This window comes from Phoenix dactylifera, chromosome 12 (genome assembly GCF_051530095.1).
Source record: "Phoenix dactylifera cultivar Ajwa chromosome 12, Ajwa_hap1_PhDact_Kaust_v1.1, whole genome shotgun sequence".
Lineage (NCBI taxonomy): Eukaryota > Viridiplantae > Streptophyta > Magnoliopsida > Arecales > Arecaceae > Phoenix > Phoenix dactylifera.
In genome coordinates this window covers 22,689,043-22,708,130 of record NC_143201.1, presented here as the reverse complement: position 1 = coordinate 22,708,130, position 19,088 = coordinate 22,689,043, and the positions used below count along the sequence as shown (strand labels likewise).

Below are 19,088 nucleotides of genomic sequence, written 5' to 3'. Positions count from 1 at the left end.
TTCTCTCCAAATATTCTTTGTGCGCCGAAAGGAGAGGTCGAGGAGATGATGATGGGGCTCAAGTGCGAAGGTCACCTATCCATTCACCGCAGAGTGCTGAATGTTGTGCAGCACTCGCCGTCAGAAAATAATGGCCATCAACAACAATGTATCATGGCATGTAAAACTTTTTTTTGTTTGATAGCCATTTATTTTTCTGAAGGTCACCAAGTACTGCACGGCATTCTACAGTGCAAACCGCTCGCCGCAAAGTAACTATGCTGTTTTATAGCTGCATGGAGAACTCCAACAGAAGGCGGATGAGGCAGATTGGAAAAAAGACATGTACTATTGAGGGATAAAGAAGATGATGGTGTACTTGTGGGACTTTTTTTTTCTTTTTTTTTTGTATCTTGGAGATGAGAGATTGCCAGTATGTTGTGCTGCCTAACCTGTGATGGAGCAGGATACAAAGATAAGGGTTTGGTAATTCCCCAAGACAGCAATTAAGATGTCTTCCGAAGAGTTTCCCTCTTTAGCTGTCTTCTCAAAGAGGGACCAATGCTGATTTTAAAAAGTTAATATTTCCTGAGATAATCTCAAAAGGATAGAGGTAGAATTTGATTGCCATAATCTGGTCTTTAAGTTGCCTTGCAGAAGAAAAAGTGTAATCGGCCTATCCATTTAGTCTGCAATGAAGCATGCTTCTGTGAATGTTTCTAGCAAGCACATCAGTGATAAATAGAAAGAGGTACCAAATCCTCTTAAGGATCAAGGTGATGGAGTAATTAACTTCTAAGATGTCAACATAGCCTTCGCGAAAATGGTGAACGAGGATGACAAAGTTGGCTGTTTGGTTGCTTTTCATAAACGCTGCTATACCAAAACTGACAGGTGCCAAAATCCTGACAAATAAGTTCTATGAAAAAACATAGAAACATAAAAAAAAGGAAAGCATGCCACCTGTTTTCATCAAACCAATTTTACAGATAATCATCTTTTATCATTATCTGGAAAACTCACAATCTTAGAAAATTAGACATTACCACTATGAATGATTCTGACAAGGATATCACAATCTTAGAAATTGGCAGATCCTATTAGCAGGTCTGGGATAATGTGTGGAAAGAGTTAGACAATTGAACTCACACCTTGTGAAGGAGCGAATGAAATCTGACATAGAGAACACTTCTTGTTGTTTTTTTTTTACTCAGCCAAATTGGAAGAGAGTGATGCCGAGATTATAAGTTTTTTCAGAGATGTTTTTCTGATTCACTTAAGCTGACAAACGGATGTTGGTGTCTTGCACGCATCAAAGTAAATCTATAACAAGTGTGTGAATCAATTTATCACAGGGCAATGAAAAAGATGAATGGTTTCTGTTGAAAGCTGATGACTAAGATTAATCATAGAAGATAGATCAGGGTGATTTAGTCCATTAACATCCTGTTTTGAGGTACTTTACCATGTCTAGTTCATTCCTATACATTTACTTAGGATGGCATAGGCAGTATGCAAAAAGAATTTGAGGATCCACAATTAGTTAGCATTCTATCGGTATATTTTTTAATAGTTTGATCCAAGATGATAGTCATTCTTTTAGATAGGGGACCAAAATTGAAGTCATTTGAGAGCTTTTAAACTGTGATTGTTTTTCAAGGGAGGGGGTTCCCCCCACCCAACCCCCATGGTGTAGAAAGGAGTTGAACCCTTGGGTAGGCAGGCGCCCACAATTGTGGTTCAATATTCAAAACAGAATATATGTTGCTTGTTATGGAAAAACCTCTACTTGTGCCTACTTAATGCTTATAAGTGCACCCCACCACCCCGCAAAAAAAGAAAAAAAAAAGGAAAAAGTTTTATAGCATTTTGGATGATTTGGATCACCATGAAATGCATAAAATATCAAATTGGATCGCCCACCATGCACTTTGACACTCGGAGTGTACTTATATTATGGATGCACTAGAATCTTTGAAGTGGTTCCCACCTATATAGCACAGTCTAAGAAGCTATTTCTTTGTGGTGTGCAAGTTGAAGTGCACACTGAGAAACACATTATAGATCATTCTATTCGTGATGCAAATAAAATACCATATGTCTCAAAGATAGTTGTGTGTTAAATTTGAAAGAAACTCACAGAGGCTATTATTACTACTCGGTGAGAGATAGACATCTTTTATTCAAAATAATTTTTGACATTTAGGTTATAGAGTGCATGTGCACGTGAGCAAACTAGGATATCTCATCTAATAGAATGAGAAGTATCTTAACAGCAAGTTCATGTCAATTCTACTCTTATCAACGCTAGCTGAAAGATAAAACCAGCAGAAACCAGTCAGACCAAAAAAGTTTTATCTATTAGCTTCTTCAAGTATTAACAACAAACTGAATTATTTTAGTAGATTTAACCAGAAAGTGCCAATTATTAATTTCTACAGATATGACAACAATTTCACCTATAAAGTAATATAGCGATAAACTGAAATTTCTTGCTAAAATTAACCAAGCTGCCAATTATTATTTTCCACAGACATGACAACAGTTAAACTTACAAAGTAATAGAATGTCTGTTTGTGAGAAAAAGCACAACAGTCATTACATTTAAAAACAAAATTAATAAGAACATGAACATACAACCTTTTATTCAACTATCTATACCAATACAAAACAATGTAATCATCCTCTCTCAATGCTCAGTGACAGACATAATCAGCAGAAACAATTGCACTAAAGATGTTTCATCTGTTTAGAATTTATAAATATTATCTTGAAAACTGAAAATTTGTACTAAATTTAACCAAAGGACTGACGCTTAACTATCACAGACACGACCCTGGAAAAGTAACATAATATTGTATTGTGATTTGTGAGAAAAGTGCAACGGTTTCATATAACATGTACTGAAAACATAAATATGGAAACCCTTTAAAAAAAATGTAATCTCAAATTACAAAAGTAAAGTACCTCTCCCAAATTATGAAAACGAAGTACCTTTCTCAAATTACAGAAACAGAGCATCGCGGCAGTCAATAACTATTCTCAGAGGCTTTCGACTCTTTATACCACATCCATGTAAGAAAAATGAGAAGTAAATCCAACTCATTTTAATATCATAACCGTTATACTAAATTAGCAACAAAACCCATGGAACCCCAATTCTCCCCTCCTCCTACAACGTTGATTTCACCATTCATCGGAAAACAAAATTTCCATGAAATACTGCAACAAAATTGTACCCTCCACGGAGAACAAATCCAAAAAAAAATGCCATCAATTCCCTGCTCGAGGCAGGACATAATACAATTAAAAATCTAATTTCCTTGCTCGGTGTAATTACCTCAAGCGGCCGTGGCTTCCCCTCTACTTCTTCGTGACAGTAACGCCATTCTTCCCGGCCACGATCACGGACGTCGCCATACCCAGAAACATCCCGTGCTCCACGACCCCGGGGAACCTCAGGATTGAATCACTCACGACATCCAGATCGCCACCTATACCCTTCTCGAAGTACAAGTCGATAATGTAGTTCGAATTGTCTGTGACAAAGGGCATCTCAACCCCCTCCTTATCGGAAAAAGTCCTCAGCTTTGCATAGAATCCAGAGTCGTTATCGAACAGCCTCTCGAGCTGCCCGAGGGTGTACTTCCAGCAGAAGGGGACCACCTCCACAGGCACGGCAAGGCCGCTTCCCCCAAGGCAAGGCACCAGCTTGGACTCATCGACGATGACCACGAAACGACGGCTGGCGCCCTCGATCATCTTCTCCCGGAGGAGGGAGCCGCCGCGGCCCTTGACGAGGTTGAGCGCGGGGTCGACCTCATCGGCGCCGTCGATGGAGAGGTCGACGACAGGGTGGGCGTCGAGGTCAGAGAGCAGGATGCCGACGGCGGTGGCGTGGGCAGCGGTCTTCAGGGAGGTGGGAATGCCGACGATGTCGCGCAGGGCGCCGCGGCGGAGGAGGTCTCCGAGGCGGTCCAGAGCGTGGGCGGTGGTGGAGCCGGTGCCGAGGCCGAGGACCATGCCGGACTCGACCAGGTCCACGGCGCGGTGGGCGGCGATGCGCTTGAGGTCGTCCTGGCTGAGGGCGGCGACCGTCGGCGCCGGGGGGGACACCGGGAGGCGGTCGGCGAAGAGGTGGTGGGGGAACGGGTGCCCCAAATCTAGGGCTTGAGGGTAGAACGCGCCCCGCATCTGGACTAGATGAAATAAAAACCGGATTTTTATATGATTTTGGGGGAACTGGGAATCTCGGGATCGAGGTTTCGGGATTAATTCCTTCGTATCGAGAGGAAAAAGGAGAGAATGGGAGAATACTAGGGTTAGGGTTCCATCGGGGCTAGGACGCCCTCCCCCTTTTTCGAGAGTCGAGACTCGGGAGGCAGGGGGAGGACGGAAGAGAGAGAGGGCACCTTGGACGGATAGAAATCATTTTCCCCTGAGATTTGGAGCTCTGATTGGCTGGTCAGCGTGCACGCAACGCAACCTTCACTGCTAATAGCTGTACGACACGTAAGGCTAACATAAACGATATTTTTATCCATTCGGGTTATTGCCATTGCGTTTGTATATCAGATTACGATCCATTACTGGCACAGCACAAGGGTTCATGATAATTATGCAATGACTCCTCTAATTCTACTTGGTAGGAGAGGTTGATTTGATGATAAATACTTTGTTTAAAAGCTTATATACTATACCAAGTTGTCCATCACTGATGGGAGAATCGATCAAATTCGTTCATGAAGTTTGTAGAAATTTGGCAGAGAAAATCCTTCATGGTCTATAAAACTTCAGATTGCTTTATGATTTTTTTTTTAAAATCCGATTGATCATTAAGAAATCATTTCATCTACTTTATATATATATATATATATATATATATATATATATATATATATATATGTGTGTGTGTGTGTTGGGTTCTTCTCTAAAAAGTGTATAGTACATGATTAGATAAGATACATTTAAGAGCATATTGAATGATAAATGAAGAGTCCGCATAAATATTTCTACATGATATCTAAATATGTATTTGCTTAATTTAAGAATTTTTTTCTTGTGGGGAGCAGATGGTTGTGTAATTTCTCAAATTGATTAGATGGACAACCATGATAATATACTAAGGATAGGGTAATGGATTTTTTTTTTTTTACTTCAAAACTTTCATTGTTTTAAATCAAAATTTATTATTTAGATTTATGTTTTGCCCATCCAATATAGATTCTTATTTGATTTACTTAAATTTATCTTTTTAATATTAAATTTATATTGACAATGGTGCATGGAAAAAATATGATTTGATTGTTGATAAATAGATCGATCTATCTCCTCCCTATATTAGTTTTTTAATCAAATGATGGATTTGCATTGCCAGATTAACTAGTTTACAAGATATATTTTTTAATAAAAAGGTTGTTAAATGAAATGGTGGTTTGTCTCAATTTTGACGTTACTATTGAGAAACAAGTAGTTCCTACCGCATTAGTTAATTATATATCAACACAATTATGAGATCAAGAGAGAAAACATGAAGATGTAGCTAAGTTCCTATTTTTTATTTATAATGGATATTTTGTCTCTTAATTATCGACCCCTCATGTGTTATGATTGATCATGCCTTGGAAGACTAGCTTGTTTACCACGACAGATATATTTCTTTCAAACATTGTGGATGCATTGATATAAATACAGGACCAAAATGTAGAAGTTGAAAAAGGAGTTAACAAAGAGGAAGCAACATTTACTGAAGACCCTTCGCATCACATACTGCACCAACTTGATGAGAAATATACGTGAATAAGAGAGCAATTAAGAATCCAGAGTTTTCTCAACTTCAAATTCTACCAATGAAGAAGAAGAAATTAATGTTTTCTCATAATAGGAGATGTAGTTTTTTTCCAAGATTTGGGCCAAGCTCTTTAACCACTAAAGTTTGGTCAACCAGATAAGAAGCTACACGTGGTTCCACTGAGCTTCTAAGAAAGCCAATGAGAGTGGCATAACATTTTCCACAGCATAAATAAATATACAAGGACATGAAAGCTATAAATTATTTAGTTATATTTTCATATGTGCATAGAGCATATAAGTAGGTGATATGTCTGGTCTCATATGTTACCTATTTGATATAAATTAGAAACATCCATTTTTGATTTGGTTTGAACGGCTTAGAATTATAAGAAAAAAGGCAAGAAAATAGCAAGAGAATAAGACAAAAAAAAAAGATAAATCTTTTTTGGTGGGTTGATTTGTAAAATATAGGATGCAATATGAACTCTATATGTTAGCAAACAATATTATCAAACAGAAAATTTATGGATAAAGATCGGTCAAGTAATATATTCGTGATCACACATGTCATATGTGGATGAATACAACAGAGATATAAAATTTGAAATATTTATGTGGTGCATGCACTATGGTGAAGGCATGATACCACTATTTAGATTTTTTTCAGTAAATCACTAGTTAATCATGTATTACAAATTAATAAGAGAGATGCATTATGAATCTTATCATTGATGCAAAAAGTCCTGGTCATATGCCTTATTTGAAAAAATCTACTGATAAATTTGAGTAAATTCTTATAGTTTTAAATTCTGATAGGATAGGGATATATTTGCCCTCCAAGAATTGAGATAGAGGCAAGATTTTGAAATCTGTCCATAATATGAAAGAAAAAAAAAAAGATGAAATCAAGAATGGATGAATAGAAGATTAGAAAAAAACAAGAAAAGAGAGAAAAAAGAAAAGGAGAAAAAAAAAAGAAAGAGGGACTGAAGAATGAATATAAAGAAAGAAAAAATAATAAAGAAAATAAAGAAAAAAAAAGGAATGAAAACTAAAAGAAAAGAATGTAGGGAGGAAAAGAAAGAAAAAAATAACAAAAGAAAAGGAAAGCAATACCTACAAGGTGCTCAATTAAGGCTGGATGGGATAGTGGGGTGTTTCGTTCTATAGAGAAATCTTGTTTCGTTCTATAGAGAAATCTGCTCTTACCCCACTGAAATTTGAACCGTTGCTCAACGGTACATTCCACAACTGTCAAAATAGTATCCATCCTTGCAATTGTTTAGATATCTAGATACAAAAAGGGACCAAAATACTACCGTCCGAGTCCAGGTATCGTCACCGCCATTAGGGTACGATCACTCCTCCGGAGCCCCTGTGCGTTCAGTGGGTGAAACTTTAGAATGAGGCCCTGACACATTCGTTCCTATTGGAGACTGGGAAGGCAAAGATCATAGTAGGCGATGGCTTTGAGTCCAATACTTTTGCTACGAAAAGTTTGAATCTTTCTTCCTCTTTTTGATGCTGGGGTAAGTTTTCGGGCGTCATTTCATTGAATTAATCATTGTTTCGTGAACTTTTTCTTCGAAATTTCTGGTATTTTTGTATAAATCTCTAGATAGATTTCTGATACGAAATCCCTGCTTCGGTTCTTAAAATTGTTTGCGTTGCTGCTAAATTTTCATCGCTCGTGATCTAAATCGGTTGTTGCTTCACGAAAGATCGAATTCTTTTTTTTCCTGCTTTCCTCGTCTGTATTTAAAAATCTGCGGTGAAATCTCTAAAAACTGTTGAACGTAGGGAAATCTTCAGAACCTGTTTCATAGATCTTGTCATATCTTCAAAGTCGTGTTTTTTTTCCTTGGAAGTCTTATGGTTGTTCGGGCCAAAAGTTCTTCATTCCCAATTGGAAACTTTGTGAATCCGAGGAAAAAACCCAGCTTTTGATGCTCAAGTAAGTTTAGAGCATGTATGTGACTGTGTCCTAATGGAAAGCTGAGTAATTTATTTGATTCAGGTTTTACCTTGTGCCAAGAGCCACCTTCAAGCTCCTCAGCAAGCTTGTCTTTGCTCTCTTCCTCCCTTGCCTCATCTTCGTCCAACTCGGCAAATCGGTCACCCTTACTGATGTTTTGCTTTGGTGGTTCGTGCCCGTCACCGTATCAGTACAACCTTAGGCTGTACTCTTGGTTGCATTGTCGCAATCATATGCCGCCTGCCACCCGGTTTCTTCCTTTTTACTGTGATCATGACTGAATTTGGCAACACGGGGAAGCTCCCAATTGCTGTTGTTGGATCAGTCCGCCATAGAGCAGACAACCCGTTCGGACCAGATTCCCATAGGAGGGGTGTTGTCTATGTCTCCTTTGCGCAGTGGGTTGCAGTGATCCTTGTTATACCTTGGTCTATCACATGATGGAGCCGCCTATGCGATACTACAAGATAGCCTAAAAGGGGAGTGACATGGAAGAAGAGCCCATATATAACATTAACAGACCTCTGCTTCATGAAGCTGAATGGCCTGGGATGGTAGAACATTTGAAGACACCGTTTATTGCCAGAGTCTTTGCGAGTATTTTGGGCTCTTCGAAGAACACTTTCCCAGACCTTGATTTAAATGAGGAAGGAGGTGCCGGTGCTGAGCCTAGTAGTCCGAAGGCTCTTAGGTGTTTGGCAGAGCCAAAGGTTGTTCGATGGATTAGAACTATGGCCGAAGAGACTCCAATCCAACACATTTTGCTTCCTCCAACCATTGCTTCTTGCTGGCACTTGTGGTAGGGACGGTTCCCTTATTTAGAGATTTTGTATTCAGGACTGATGCGCCATTTGGAAATTTTGGCAGGAGCTGTGGTTTTCTCGGTGATGCTGATTCTTGGAGGAATGCTTGCAGAAGGTCCTAATGATTCTGCTCTTGGTACCAGAACTATGATTGGTATCACTGTGTCAAGGCTGTTGGTGGTTCCAGTTGTGGGGTCACTGTGTCAAGGCTGTTGGTGGTTCCAGTTGTGGGGATTGGTATGGTTGCTTTGGCAAATAAATTGAATTTTTTGGCTGAAGGAGATCAAACATACTGCTTTGTACTTTTGTTGCAGGACACAATGCCAAGTGCTATACTGTTGGGAGCCATCGCTAGCTTGAGGGGTTATGCTGTCAAGGAAGCTTCAGCACTTTTGTTCTGGCAGCACATCTGTGCAGTATTCTCTTTCTCAGTTTGTGTTGTTATTTACTTCAAGTTGCTTTCCTACATTTGAGGTTAGAATGTTCCAAGTCTTCAGTTTGTTGATTGCATGGTGCACAAATGATGGCAGCTTTACTGAACTATCGGATGCTATTTTGGGTATTATTCTTCCATAATGTATTAATGTTATTAAATTATGATTGAAGCTCTTGTATACAACATGCATGAAGGAGTAACTCTCTGCATGGTTTATCTCGAGTCGACCCGAGTACTCTCGATGTTATTTGTGAATTTTTGATATATACTTATTGATTTCATCGGACTAGTCTTATTTTGCTTCAGCAATACCCAAAGTAGACCTTTTCAGAGATGAGCTTTGCCTATGTATTATTCACGATTTATATGGACCTGAAGCTGTATCTGGTTCACTGAAGTTTCTGTTCCCAGCACAATCTCTTGCTAAACATTGTCGGGCAAATTTATTCTGACATGAGCTTCAATAAATCTTGTGCATTGGAAAAGCTGTGTCTGAAAATTATTCTATGGTGTGGAGCTTGGAGAACTAGACTGGCTTTAGAAATTTGAAGATCCGCTACTTTCTTGTGGAAGCTCAGAACTTAGTGATAAATATATTGACAGATGAACTGGTTTATAGACATGAATTATTTACCTTCAAATTTTTAGGCAAGAAAATTATGAGAGGCATTTCTTTTGATAGAATGTAATACAGATTGTATTTTGGTTGTGTTCTTTGGAGCCTATTGTATGGTCATTAGGTTTGATTGTTAATATGGATCAAAGTTTGCATATATTGGTCTTTAATGGATCTTAGCAGTTTATGGATGCATTCATGATAAAGAATGCCGAAAAGAAAAGGATTCCGCCTCTGCACAACTTTCTGCCATCACAAGATTGTCCTTTTGCTTATATTTTGTTTCTTTTTTCTTTGGGTCAACTTTATTGTTTGAATCAAGACAATTTGCAGTATAAGCTTGGGCTCAACTCTAGGTCAAATTTAATGCAGGAAAAGCTCATGCAAGCTAATATCAAGAATTCTTAAAACTTTTGGTTGTGATCCTGTTCTCATCTTAATCATCTAAATCTATGTGCAGTCTCCAAGCTGTTCAACATGTGCCGGCAGATGAGGATTCTGCAGCTGCATGGGTTGCTTTATTTGGCTTAAATTCTATTGAGGGCATTCACACATGATCGAGGTTTGATCTTCCCTCCCCTGTCTCCAACTCCTCCTTGAATGAACTTTCCCTGGAAGTTCTTATTAGCAGGGACATAATGATGAGGATGCTTGCAGAGCTGATTGAGCAGGTGAGAGGTGATGCTACGAAAACTATCAATAAAAATAGTCTCTCTCTTGGTGGCCACATCTTTAAACAGATATTCCTTGCTATTTCTTCTTAAAAAAAAATATTTTTTGAAAAAATAAGTTTGCAAAGGAAGAAACATGCATTTAACTAGCAGTTGAGGTTTGTAGCTCGCCGTTCATTTCTATGAAGGCTACACTCCTTGTGTTGATGCAAAGACGTTTCAAATCTGCTTGTCTTTGTTTCATATGCCCTTGGTGGAACTCTAATCTTAATTCTCTTCTGGTTTTTCCTTTCATTGCATAACCTGACATGCCATTGATATTTGTCAATAAAGGATACGAGTTGGCCAAAGGTGGAGACTATGTTAACACAAGACCTTAAAGCTGTAATTCTTATAAATTTCATTACGTATATACATATGCCGGGGCATTTTCAATCCTACAATGTGTGATGTAACTAAAAAATCTTTGAGATGTAACTAAATAATATCCTACAATGTGTGATGTAACTAAATAATATCTGTTAGGGTTTCTAGGAATTCTGTCTTACAGCAATACTTATGCGCTGGTTCACTGGTTTCACACATTAGCTACAATACACGTAGGGGTTATTTAGTTATATTGGTTTCACTTCATCTTATTTATGTTTTCTTTCTCTGCATACTGAAAGGTTGCCCTTTCACGAGCATATGATTTAAACATCTTTTGTTGGAGCTATTCATGAAGCTTTACATTTTTGTTGTGTTTTCCCGGTTTTTGTTTTCTGGAGTCGATTACTTCACGTTCTTTTTGTCTCTTTTTTTTTTCTGGAAAAAAAATATCCTTCACCCTGATGCCCCCTCGAGTTTATTATACTTCAGTGTTTGCGGCAAAATCTTTGAAGGTTCATCAACATCTGTTTATAACCTCTCTTTACAGTAATGTTGCAGTTTTCATAGCTCTTCTCATGTCACAAAAGATTCATAAAAACTGAGAGCAATGTAGATACCATAACCTTGCTTGTGAAATGAGTGTATATCAGAAAAATATTTCTTGCAGGTGTTTGTCTTCTTCAGTAGTAGTTCAATTTCACTGCTGATTTTTCTGTTAGGCTGTCTTCCAAATATTTGTTGTAAAAAAGATGAATATGTTTTCTCTTCTTTTTATGCATTATAGAGAATCTGATTTTGTCATTGCCTTCTCCGAGTAATATATGGAGGCGGCTTTAGTCTACCCAGGGATCAAGCTTTTCTGTGCAAAAGGACTCGGTTCTTATCCTTGAATCCTATCAGGCCCGTGGTTCTTAAACTATTCCTTTATCCACGCCATTCTTTTCCTCCACCATCACGATCCTGCACTCATTTACCTAATCAATCACCATTCATCCTTCCTCCCATATCCAGCAGAACTTCTCCCTTTCTTATCCCAATACTGTAATCTTAACAACTCTTCCCCCTTTCCTCCCCCATTTCCACTATCGTTTCTTATATCTTTTTGGTGTCCCAACCGCAACTCATGCCCTCTTCCATGATGGATTAAACGTTGTTTAAAAGAAAATGACAAAGTATTAAAGTAAACTACCATTGAGTTAAATATATTAATCAGTACAAGAAAGATTAGGCCTTTTTAGGCTTTTATTTCTGTTGGTAATAATCTTGCAAGGATTAGGTGTTCTACTGTAGAATGTTTGGTATGCTTCGACATGGCAATGTTAAGTTTATGATAATCGTGGATAGCATGCTTACCCGTCATAAATATGATTCAGCAAAATACGCTTCCACTTTAATTATAGTTTGATAAGAACATGTTCCATGCGAATATTTAGAGACGTACTCTAAAGTTTAGGACCTTGTTCTTCCGTACTTTGCTCGTTTGTTTTATGGAAATCTTCAGCATTATGTTTAATGGTTTCAAACGCCTTCAAACGCCGGAGCATAGATTCATTAACCATGTCTCATGGCAAGCTTTTTCGAGAAAATGCTTCACAACAGGTTGGTCATGTCCTCTCGAGAGGATCCTGATCTTTCCCCGTACGACAACAAAAGAAAAGGAGAGGACTCTTTTCCCCTTGTTAGTTTCACCAGTGAAGAAAAGATAATATCAACAACGACTCAATCTAGGTGGTAAAGAGAGCATAGGTTAAGTAAAGAAGTAAACGAGAGAGAATGGAGGGAGGTGGTGAGTGGTGACTGCCATGCGCTAGATTGACCTTGAAGCTGGAGTTCCGAATCTCACGATTTACTAGTTTATAGCTCGCATTAACTCACCAGAGCAAAATGATCAAATATAGCCATCTCCGACTTACTTTTTAGGGGCAAACTAAGTCATTTTGAACTAAGCCTCTTTTCTTTATCTTCTTCTTCTTCTTTTTAGCCAACGCTTCATGTGACATCAGATCTTTAAAACAGTTCCAAGCATCTTGCTTTATGCCATGCATTACGACTTATAATTAAACAATGGGACATATATATATATAAGGAATTGATGGACTGGGTTACTCAACTACGTTATATAATGGACTGGGTTGCTCAACTACGTTATGTAAAGTAAACAGCTACGAAGGGAGTGGAAGGCCTTGCTATTAAAATATATGAACTACCTGCTCGATCCTGGCGTTCAGGGGTCCGAGCCTCCTCAAAAGTTGTCTGGTCTCAGCTACATCATGTTGTCTTGGCCATAGGGTTTCGTGCAGGTTAAGTAGACCATAATATGTTTCAAAGCTACGGTAATCTAGCTCTCCAACCATATGGCATACAGGTTTAGCAGAACGAGAAGCTACCAACTCATCCAAAATATCTCTATAGTTCATAAAATGCTAGATGGAAGAAATCATCCGGGCTAAAAAATTATTTATTAATCCATGTAAATTAAAAGAGAAAACCACGTTGGATTTCGACCTACGTTATAGATCTTGTGAGCACGGGCCTGTAAAGTTGAGCCAAATCCTACCATAGATATACATCCCAAGTCAATGTAGAAATGCTAAAATTATAGAAAACTTTCAAAACATTTAGCCGTTGATTTAGACAAATGAATTAAGAGTTGAGCCCGCCATCCACAAACGCCAGGCTTCATGCAGACCCAATCAATAACATGGTTCGACCTTATTTTCCTGTTTCACGACAAGTAGATGAAACCTAAGGCCCTGCCTTCCTAATATCTGCATCCAAATTCTTACTCACCTCTTTGGCATGCGATCAGGCCAACTCAGTTTCACCCATTCACCAAACAAATGCCCTTTTTTTTTTTTTTCCTTTCTCGATCTAAACCACATTAAAGTGATTGATGCAGCTAGACACCAACTTTTCCTCATGAAAGATGAAAGATGCTGGCTTTGCCAGGGAGCAGAGACGTAGCTTTGGAGCCCCAGAAGCATTCACCTCCCCTGGGCGAACCAAAAGGAGGGGAAGATGCAGTTTTTATCTACATGAAAAGAAGGAGGCAAAGCAGTTAGATGGGTCTTTCATGAGCCCCACGCACCCACACGTTTCGTCTTCCAGCTCGGCGTGTCCCTTCACGGGCTCCAAAGCTGTGCTTCATGCACGAAATTCGGCAGATTCTGTAGCCAAATGCAGGCACCAGTCTCTTTCCCGGGCTTTTATACCGACACCGCAAACAAGTCTCGTTAAAGGAGGGCCTAACTTTTTTCGAGCCCGATGCTGCCGGCCCCACCCTAATATGGCCCATTCAAAGTATTTTTTTTATCTTGATATATGATATTTTTATATATTTAGTTAGTTATAAAAATAATATATTGTAGAATAGTTTGTATTTGGTTAAGCATCTATTTTTTCTAAAAAATATATAAAATATCCATTATATTTTTGATAAAGAAAAAGATTCTTCCATATTTTATTTAAATATTTATTAGTATTTTTAAGAAAAAAAATTCTAATTTTTAGCTGGGAGAGTTGGTCTTTTTTTAATATTCCATAAAATTTTCTTTTTAATAAAATATAAAAATTTTATTTTTATAAAAAATATTTTTGTATACTTTTCTCTCTCCTCTTTCCGTAAAGCCACATGTGCCCGAAGTTTCCCATCATTTAACTTTGTTTGGTTGTCGAAAGGAGCCAAACAAAAGAAAAGAACGGAGAGGAAATATAATAGGAAAAGAAATAAAGACTATCTTCATATTGATTGAACTGAAACTTTCCTTTAAGAAGGAGACAAATAATTTATAAAAATAAAAGGATTACCGAGATGACATTCACGTAGTTTGTGACGGAAGCGGGATGTTGCAATAATTATATGTTCATTTGTATGCTTGCAACCATTCTATGTATTGCAGCAAAGCACGTTCCGGAGGTGATTATTAGGAAACCCGGGCAATGCTCTTAATTTGCTCGCATTTAATTACTCTTACGGGGTTCTGCGCAGCTGTATATTTAGTTCTATATTTATTATTTATTTAAAAAATTTTAGATATTTATAATTTAAAAAATATTTATTAGCTAATTTTTTTAATATAAAGTTTTAAATTGTGACAAACAGTATTAGAGCATATTTGATCCACTGCAGTATAAATTTATTGGGATTGACCACATGTTAAATGTGGTGATTCTAATTAGATTTGAACTTTTAGTGTGACGACAATGTCAAAATTTACATGAAAAAAATATATAAAAATTTGTAGGGACGTCTATTTATCCAAATAATACTTTTTGCTTTTTGAAATGTCTCGTCTTCTAATAACTTTGAGTGGAGACATGCAACTGATGGCTCTACAGTATATTGAAATAAGGCAGGCCAACCTTAATGGCGTGTCGTTCGCCATTACCACAAAAAAAAAAGGAATGCTAAATTATATATAACATATCATTTCGATTACACTATTTTATAAAGTAATCATATATCTTTAAAAAAGTGCTAAAAAACCCTTCTGTCATGATTCACTTCGACTATCCTCAGCTATGGTTGATGCTTGGTGGAATATGGAACATGGTGTCATAATAGGAGCAGTGAACGGAACAGCGTGTGGTCTATGACAGTACTGCTTCTGAACCCAACAGGAATACATGATGGATTACAACCATATTAACCATACTTAGATTTATCATCAAAAGTTTTAAATATCAATTCTCTTTTGCTGCAAAGTATATACGATTTTAGACATGCAAGAAAAAATTAATTATAGATTGAGGCCACCCAAACAATTTTGATAGCAAAGTAAAGCTGTAACATATAACATCTTAGTTTGGGAGACCGGACATGGCTTGATCATGTATCTCTTTACATATGGATAAACATTTCTCTGTTACAAAATATTCAGCAGTGGGAGGCGATCATATAGGCTTTTTTTTGGTCAAAAATTAGGGGGGGGGGGGGGGGGGGGGGTGCAGAATCCGACCCACGTAGCAGCCCCTATTCAACTAGAGAATATTCGATGTGGGTCACAAGTTTCCATATGCTCTTTCCAACCCGTGAAAAATTTCACTGGATCATCCACATGTGAGTACGTTACCCCAGCGCCATTTCAGTACTGATGGAACGAGAGCATATTCATGCGTACAGAGCCATCCGGACGTAGGATATGCGGTTCTCTGATTTAATCGACATCCGTATGTTTTGAATCCGAACAACTCAGATGAAATCCAAACTATGTTACTATCAGACTACCATCTTGGTTGCAACTATACATGCTTTCAAGGCCTCACACTTGTATCACCAGAGCAAGAGCTCTTGAGGGGGCATTTAGCATCGAAGGGCAGATCCCGTTCCTCCGCCTCTCGGGAGGACTGGTTGCTTTGAGAGAAGTGCTAATGGAAGATGGAGTTCGAATCGTTTTGAGATCTGTGCGTTGGATGATGCTGCCCGGAGAGGATGGCTTCCCAATGTGAAGTCCCACCGAACGCACGGCCGCACGCGGTGGGACGCACCGTACGAAGTATCATCGCGCAGCGGGAACGTGGGACCCATATGTTGACTGGTCAACGGGCAGGAGATCTATCTCTGGATCTTGGGTTCTGACACGCCTAAGATTCGGCTTCATCTCCACGTCACCGTGAACAGCGGAGAAACCGTGCGGCTGCCTGCCATTGTGGGCGTCGCTCTCGTCTTGTCTCACAAATAATTTCACTCATCTATTGAAATATTTTTGTCTCGCTTCAATGTTTGCGCTGTCGCCTTGTAGCTTCCTTCCGCACAGATTTTTCGAGCATTTACGTATGGAAGCCGAATAAAGAAATCAGAAATGATAAAAATAATAATTAAGAGAAAAAATAAATTATTATTTTATCATATTATTCTTGAAAGAAGTCGGTTAGGTCAAAAAAAAAAATAGCATACTTACAACGATCAGTTCTTCTAAAACATCAATTCTCTTTTATCTTTTGTATTTAAATAACCGTAAAATAAATAGAAGTTCTTTTTTGTTACATCATATATCTATTGACAGGAAAATAAAAATGGTCACCATATACGCCCTAAATGAGTTGTATACTTGTATCCCGCATAGCAAGAGAATTTTATATATGAATTACACAAAACCATAAAGCTACTTATATATTATTTAATATTATAATCTCCATCATTTATGTCTTTACTATTTTTTAGATAAAATATTATTTTTGTTCTAAATCTTAATTTTTAATTTAATTTTTTTAATCAAAACTTTTATAGAATCAAAAGAATGACTCGTTTTTTATAATACTGTTATAACTGCTACTGTAATGTTTATTGCTTTAAAATTGCTATTATATTCAAAAATAGCTTTGGTAGTTTGCGGTTAAGAGCTAACGGAAAAAAATGGTTGAATACAAGGTTGGGACAGATTATGTGAGAGCTGATATGGCGACATGAGCTGGCTGCCACCTAGAAAACTTTAAAAATTTACATATTTTCTGGAGTTGTCCTTGCTATTAAAGGAAGTAAAAATTACTTAAGAGTGAAAAAAGAAAATCTATTTAATCTCTCATCCACCATGGAGGAGCTCTCTAGCAGGAGTCCTTCCTACTTTTGGATGCGCAGTCAACGACGGCCTTGTCAGTGCCGCCGAAGATGATTATGGTGGAGGAGGAGCAGGGACATGCAGCGATGGAATGGTAGAGTTGTCAGCGAGATGTCCTCCGGGGTTGCAAGACGGCCGGTCGCCGGCGGCAACGATGTTGGAGTTGGAGAAGATGTAAGTCAAGGTGTTGGAGTGAGGTGGAGAAAGGGGAGCAGCGGAGCGGCGGAGAGTTAGGAGAGAAGGAAGCGGAGGGAAGGGATGCAGTCGGCGACCGGCGACGGGCCGGGAGGAGTACCGGCGAGGACGTGAAGAGATGCCGGCAAGGAGGGAGGGAATGACGGGCAAAGGGGGAAGAGAGGATGAGAAAAAGGAGGAGGTTGGCGAGGGCGAACGTGGCAGCCGACGGCGGATCACGAAACTTGCATGCACTCATTTGCTATGTTGGCTGATCTCTTCGAGTTACAATGAGTCAGGTTTACGTTTTTTAACTTATTCTTCGTCTCTTTCTGGTTGTATATGGTTGATATCTTATTCAAGATCTAATTATATTATATTCATACTGGTTATGTTAGCATTCCAACCTTAGTTTGGAGTCCCAACTCAAACACGTGTTCACATTTCAAATATGCAAGAGTTCCGACTTGGGTAAGGGGGAAGATGTCAAGACGTATCCGAGCAAGAATATATGGAAATGTTCCACTGGGCGAGAAGCAAATCATCATTACCATCATTATATTTGATAAGCAACTCGGGTTTGGGTCTCAAAATGAGCTTGTTTAGCTATAACTAGCTCAAGCTTTGTACATGAACTTGGCATGAAAAATTGCCAGCTCAGAGAAAAATAGTAAATCGACTAGCTCACATGTGGTTTGCGTTGAGTTTAATTTTGGTGGGCTAGTTTACGAGCTTGGTTTTCAAATTATATGAAAAAAGAGCATGATCAATAGAACAAATTCCATCCTTAGTTCATGGAAGGACCGATGGTTGAGTGGTAATTGCTTTATGTTACGACAACGCTCGATCATCATTTGTTTAGTGATACGCTTATAGTTGGTAATGACGAGCTAGACTTTTCAATTCATTTGTTGTCTAAATACTTAGAGATACATGACTCGGAACACGAACTCGTCAATTCATAGTCGATTCACTTGTCATGATCCATATTATTTCATGGCGAGAGTAAAATAGTTGCTATGTTCACTTTCTTGCTCCAAAGGGATTTGGAAATAATATAACTCTTTTTATAAAAAAGCTCTAAATTTCAGTACTGTTGATGGTGTTCAACACTTGGGAACTTCCATTCTTATATTTTCTCATAGCAACGGGCAGAAGAAGTTCGGTCTTTGATACCTTTAGTTCTAGAAGCCAAACCGATGACAGCATGGACAAGTATTAGCTATGCGTGATGGGTCTTGAGAGCCGGTTCCATCCTTGTTGAGAGCGACTTATCGGATGGATCTAGAGATGGATAGGACGGGTGGGTATAGACCCCCCTATTGTCGGGCACTAGGAAACTGACAAGAAAGAATACTTCATTTCTTGTGAAGCGTGAGGCGAACGGATTAAGAGCCTACTTTTTTTTTTTTTGCTAAAAGAAAAGGAGGTAGGGGGGGGGGGGGGGGGGGGGGGGGGACAAGCCCACCCCGCGTAGCAACCCCAACCGGGCCCCGCCCCCGCCAGGACTATGTTCGATTCGGGCAGAATGGCCGTTTGGTATAGGCCCAGCGCACCAGACCCCAGCCATATATTACTCATACCCTCCCCACCCGTGACCCCGGCTCGGTTACCCCTCTGGGCTCCGGCTCGAGAACCACGTGTGAGTACGTCACACCTGGCACCACCAAGGCTACCAGCCGACCAGTAGCACTTCTAGACCCCGTGTCCAGGCT

The 19,088-nt window shown here is 38.9% G+C and overlaps 2 protein-coding genes across 7 annotated transcripts; one reads left to right on the top strand and one right to left on the bottom strand.

Annotated features, from left to right (window-relative positions):
* Positions 1–3,055: 3,055 nt before the first annotated feature.
* LOC103719009 (putative ribose-5-phosphate isomerase 1) lies at positions 3,056–4,398 on the bottom strand. Its single transcript, XM_008808052.6, has one exon. The coding sequence runs from the start codon at positions 4,171–4,173 to the stop codon at positions 3,343–3,345; it is 831 nt and encodes a 276-aa protein (XP_008806274.3). The 5' UTR covers positions 4,174–4,398; the 3' UTR covers positions 3,056–3,342.
* A 2,526-nt stretch (positions 4,399–6,924) lies between these two features.
* Positions 6,925–10,810, top strand: LOC103719007 (protein PIN-LIKES 2). Of its 6 annotated transcripts, none has more exons than XM_089926564.1 (5): positions 6,934–7,301; positions 7,790–8,546; positions 8,615–8,720; positions 8,759–8,981; positions 10,063–10,810. In XM_089926564.1, exons 2-5 carry the CDS (start codon positions 8,390–8,392, stop codon positions 10,093–10,095), a joined length of 519 nt encoding a protein of 172 aa, XP_089782690.1. In that variant the 5' UTR covers positions 6,934–7,301; positions 7,790–8,389; the 3' UTR covers positions 10,096–10,810. The 6 variants fall into 6 exon arrangements, 3 of the variants coding, with proteins under 3 accessions (XP_089782690.1, XP_089782691.1, XP_088565267.2); XM_089926565.1 differs by having other exon boundaries at positions 8,615–8,787; positions 8,865–8,981; XM_088709141.2 differs by having other exon boundaries at positions 6,935–7,301; positions 8,615–8,787; positions 8,865–10,810.
* Positions 10,811–19,088: the final 8,278 nt, after the last annotated feature.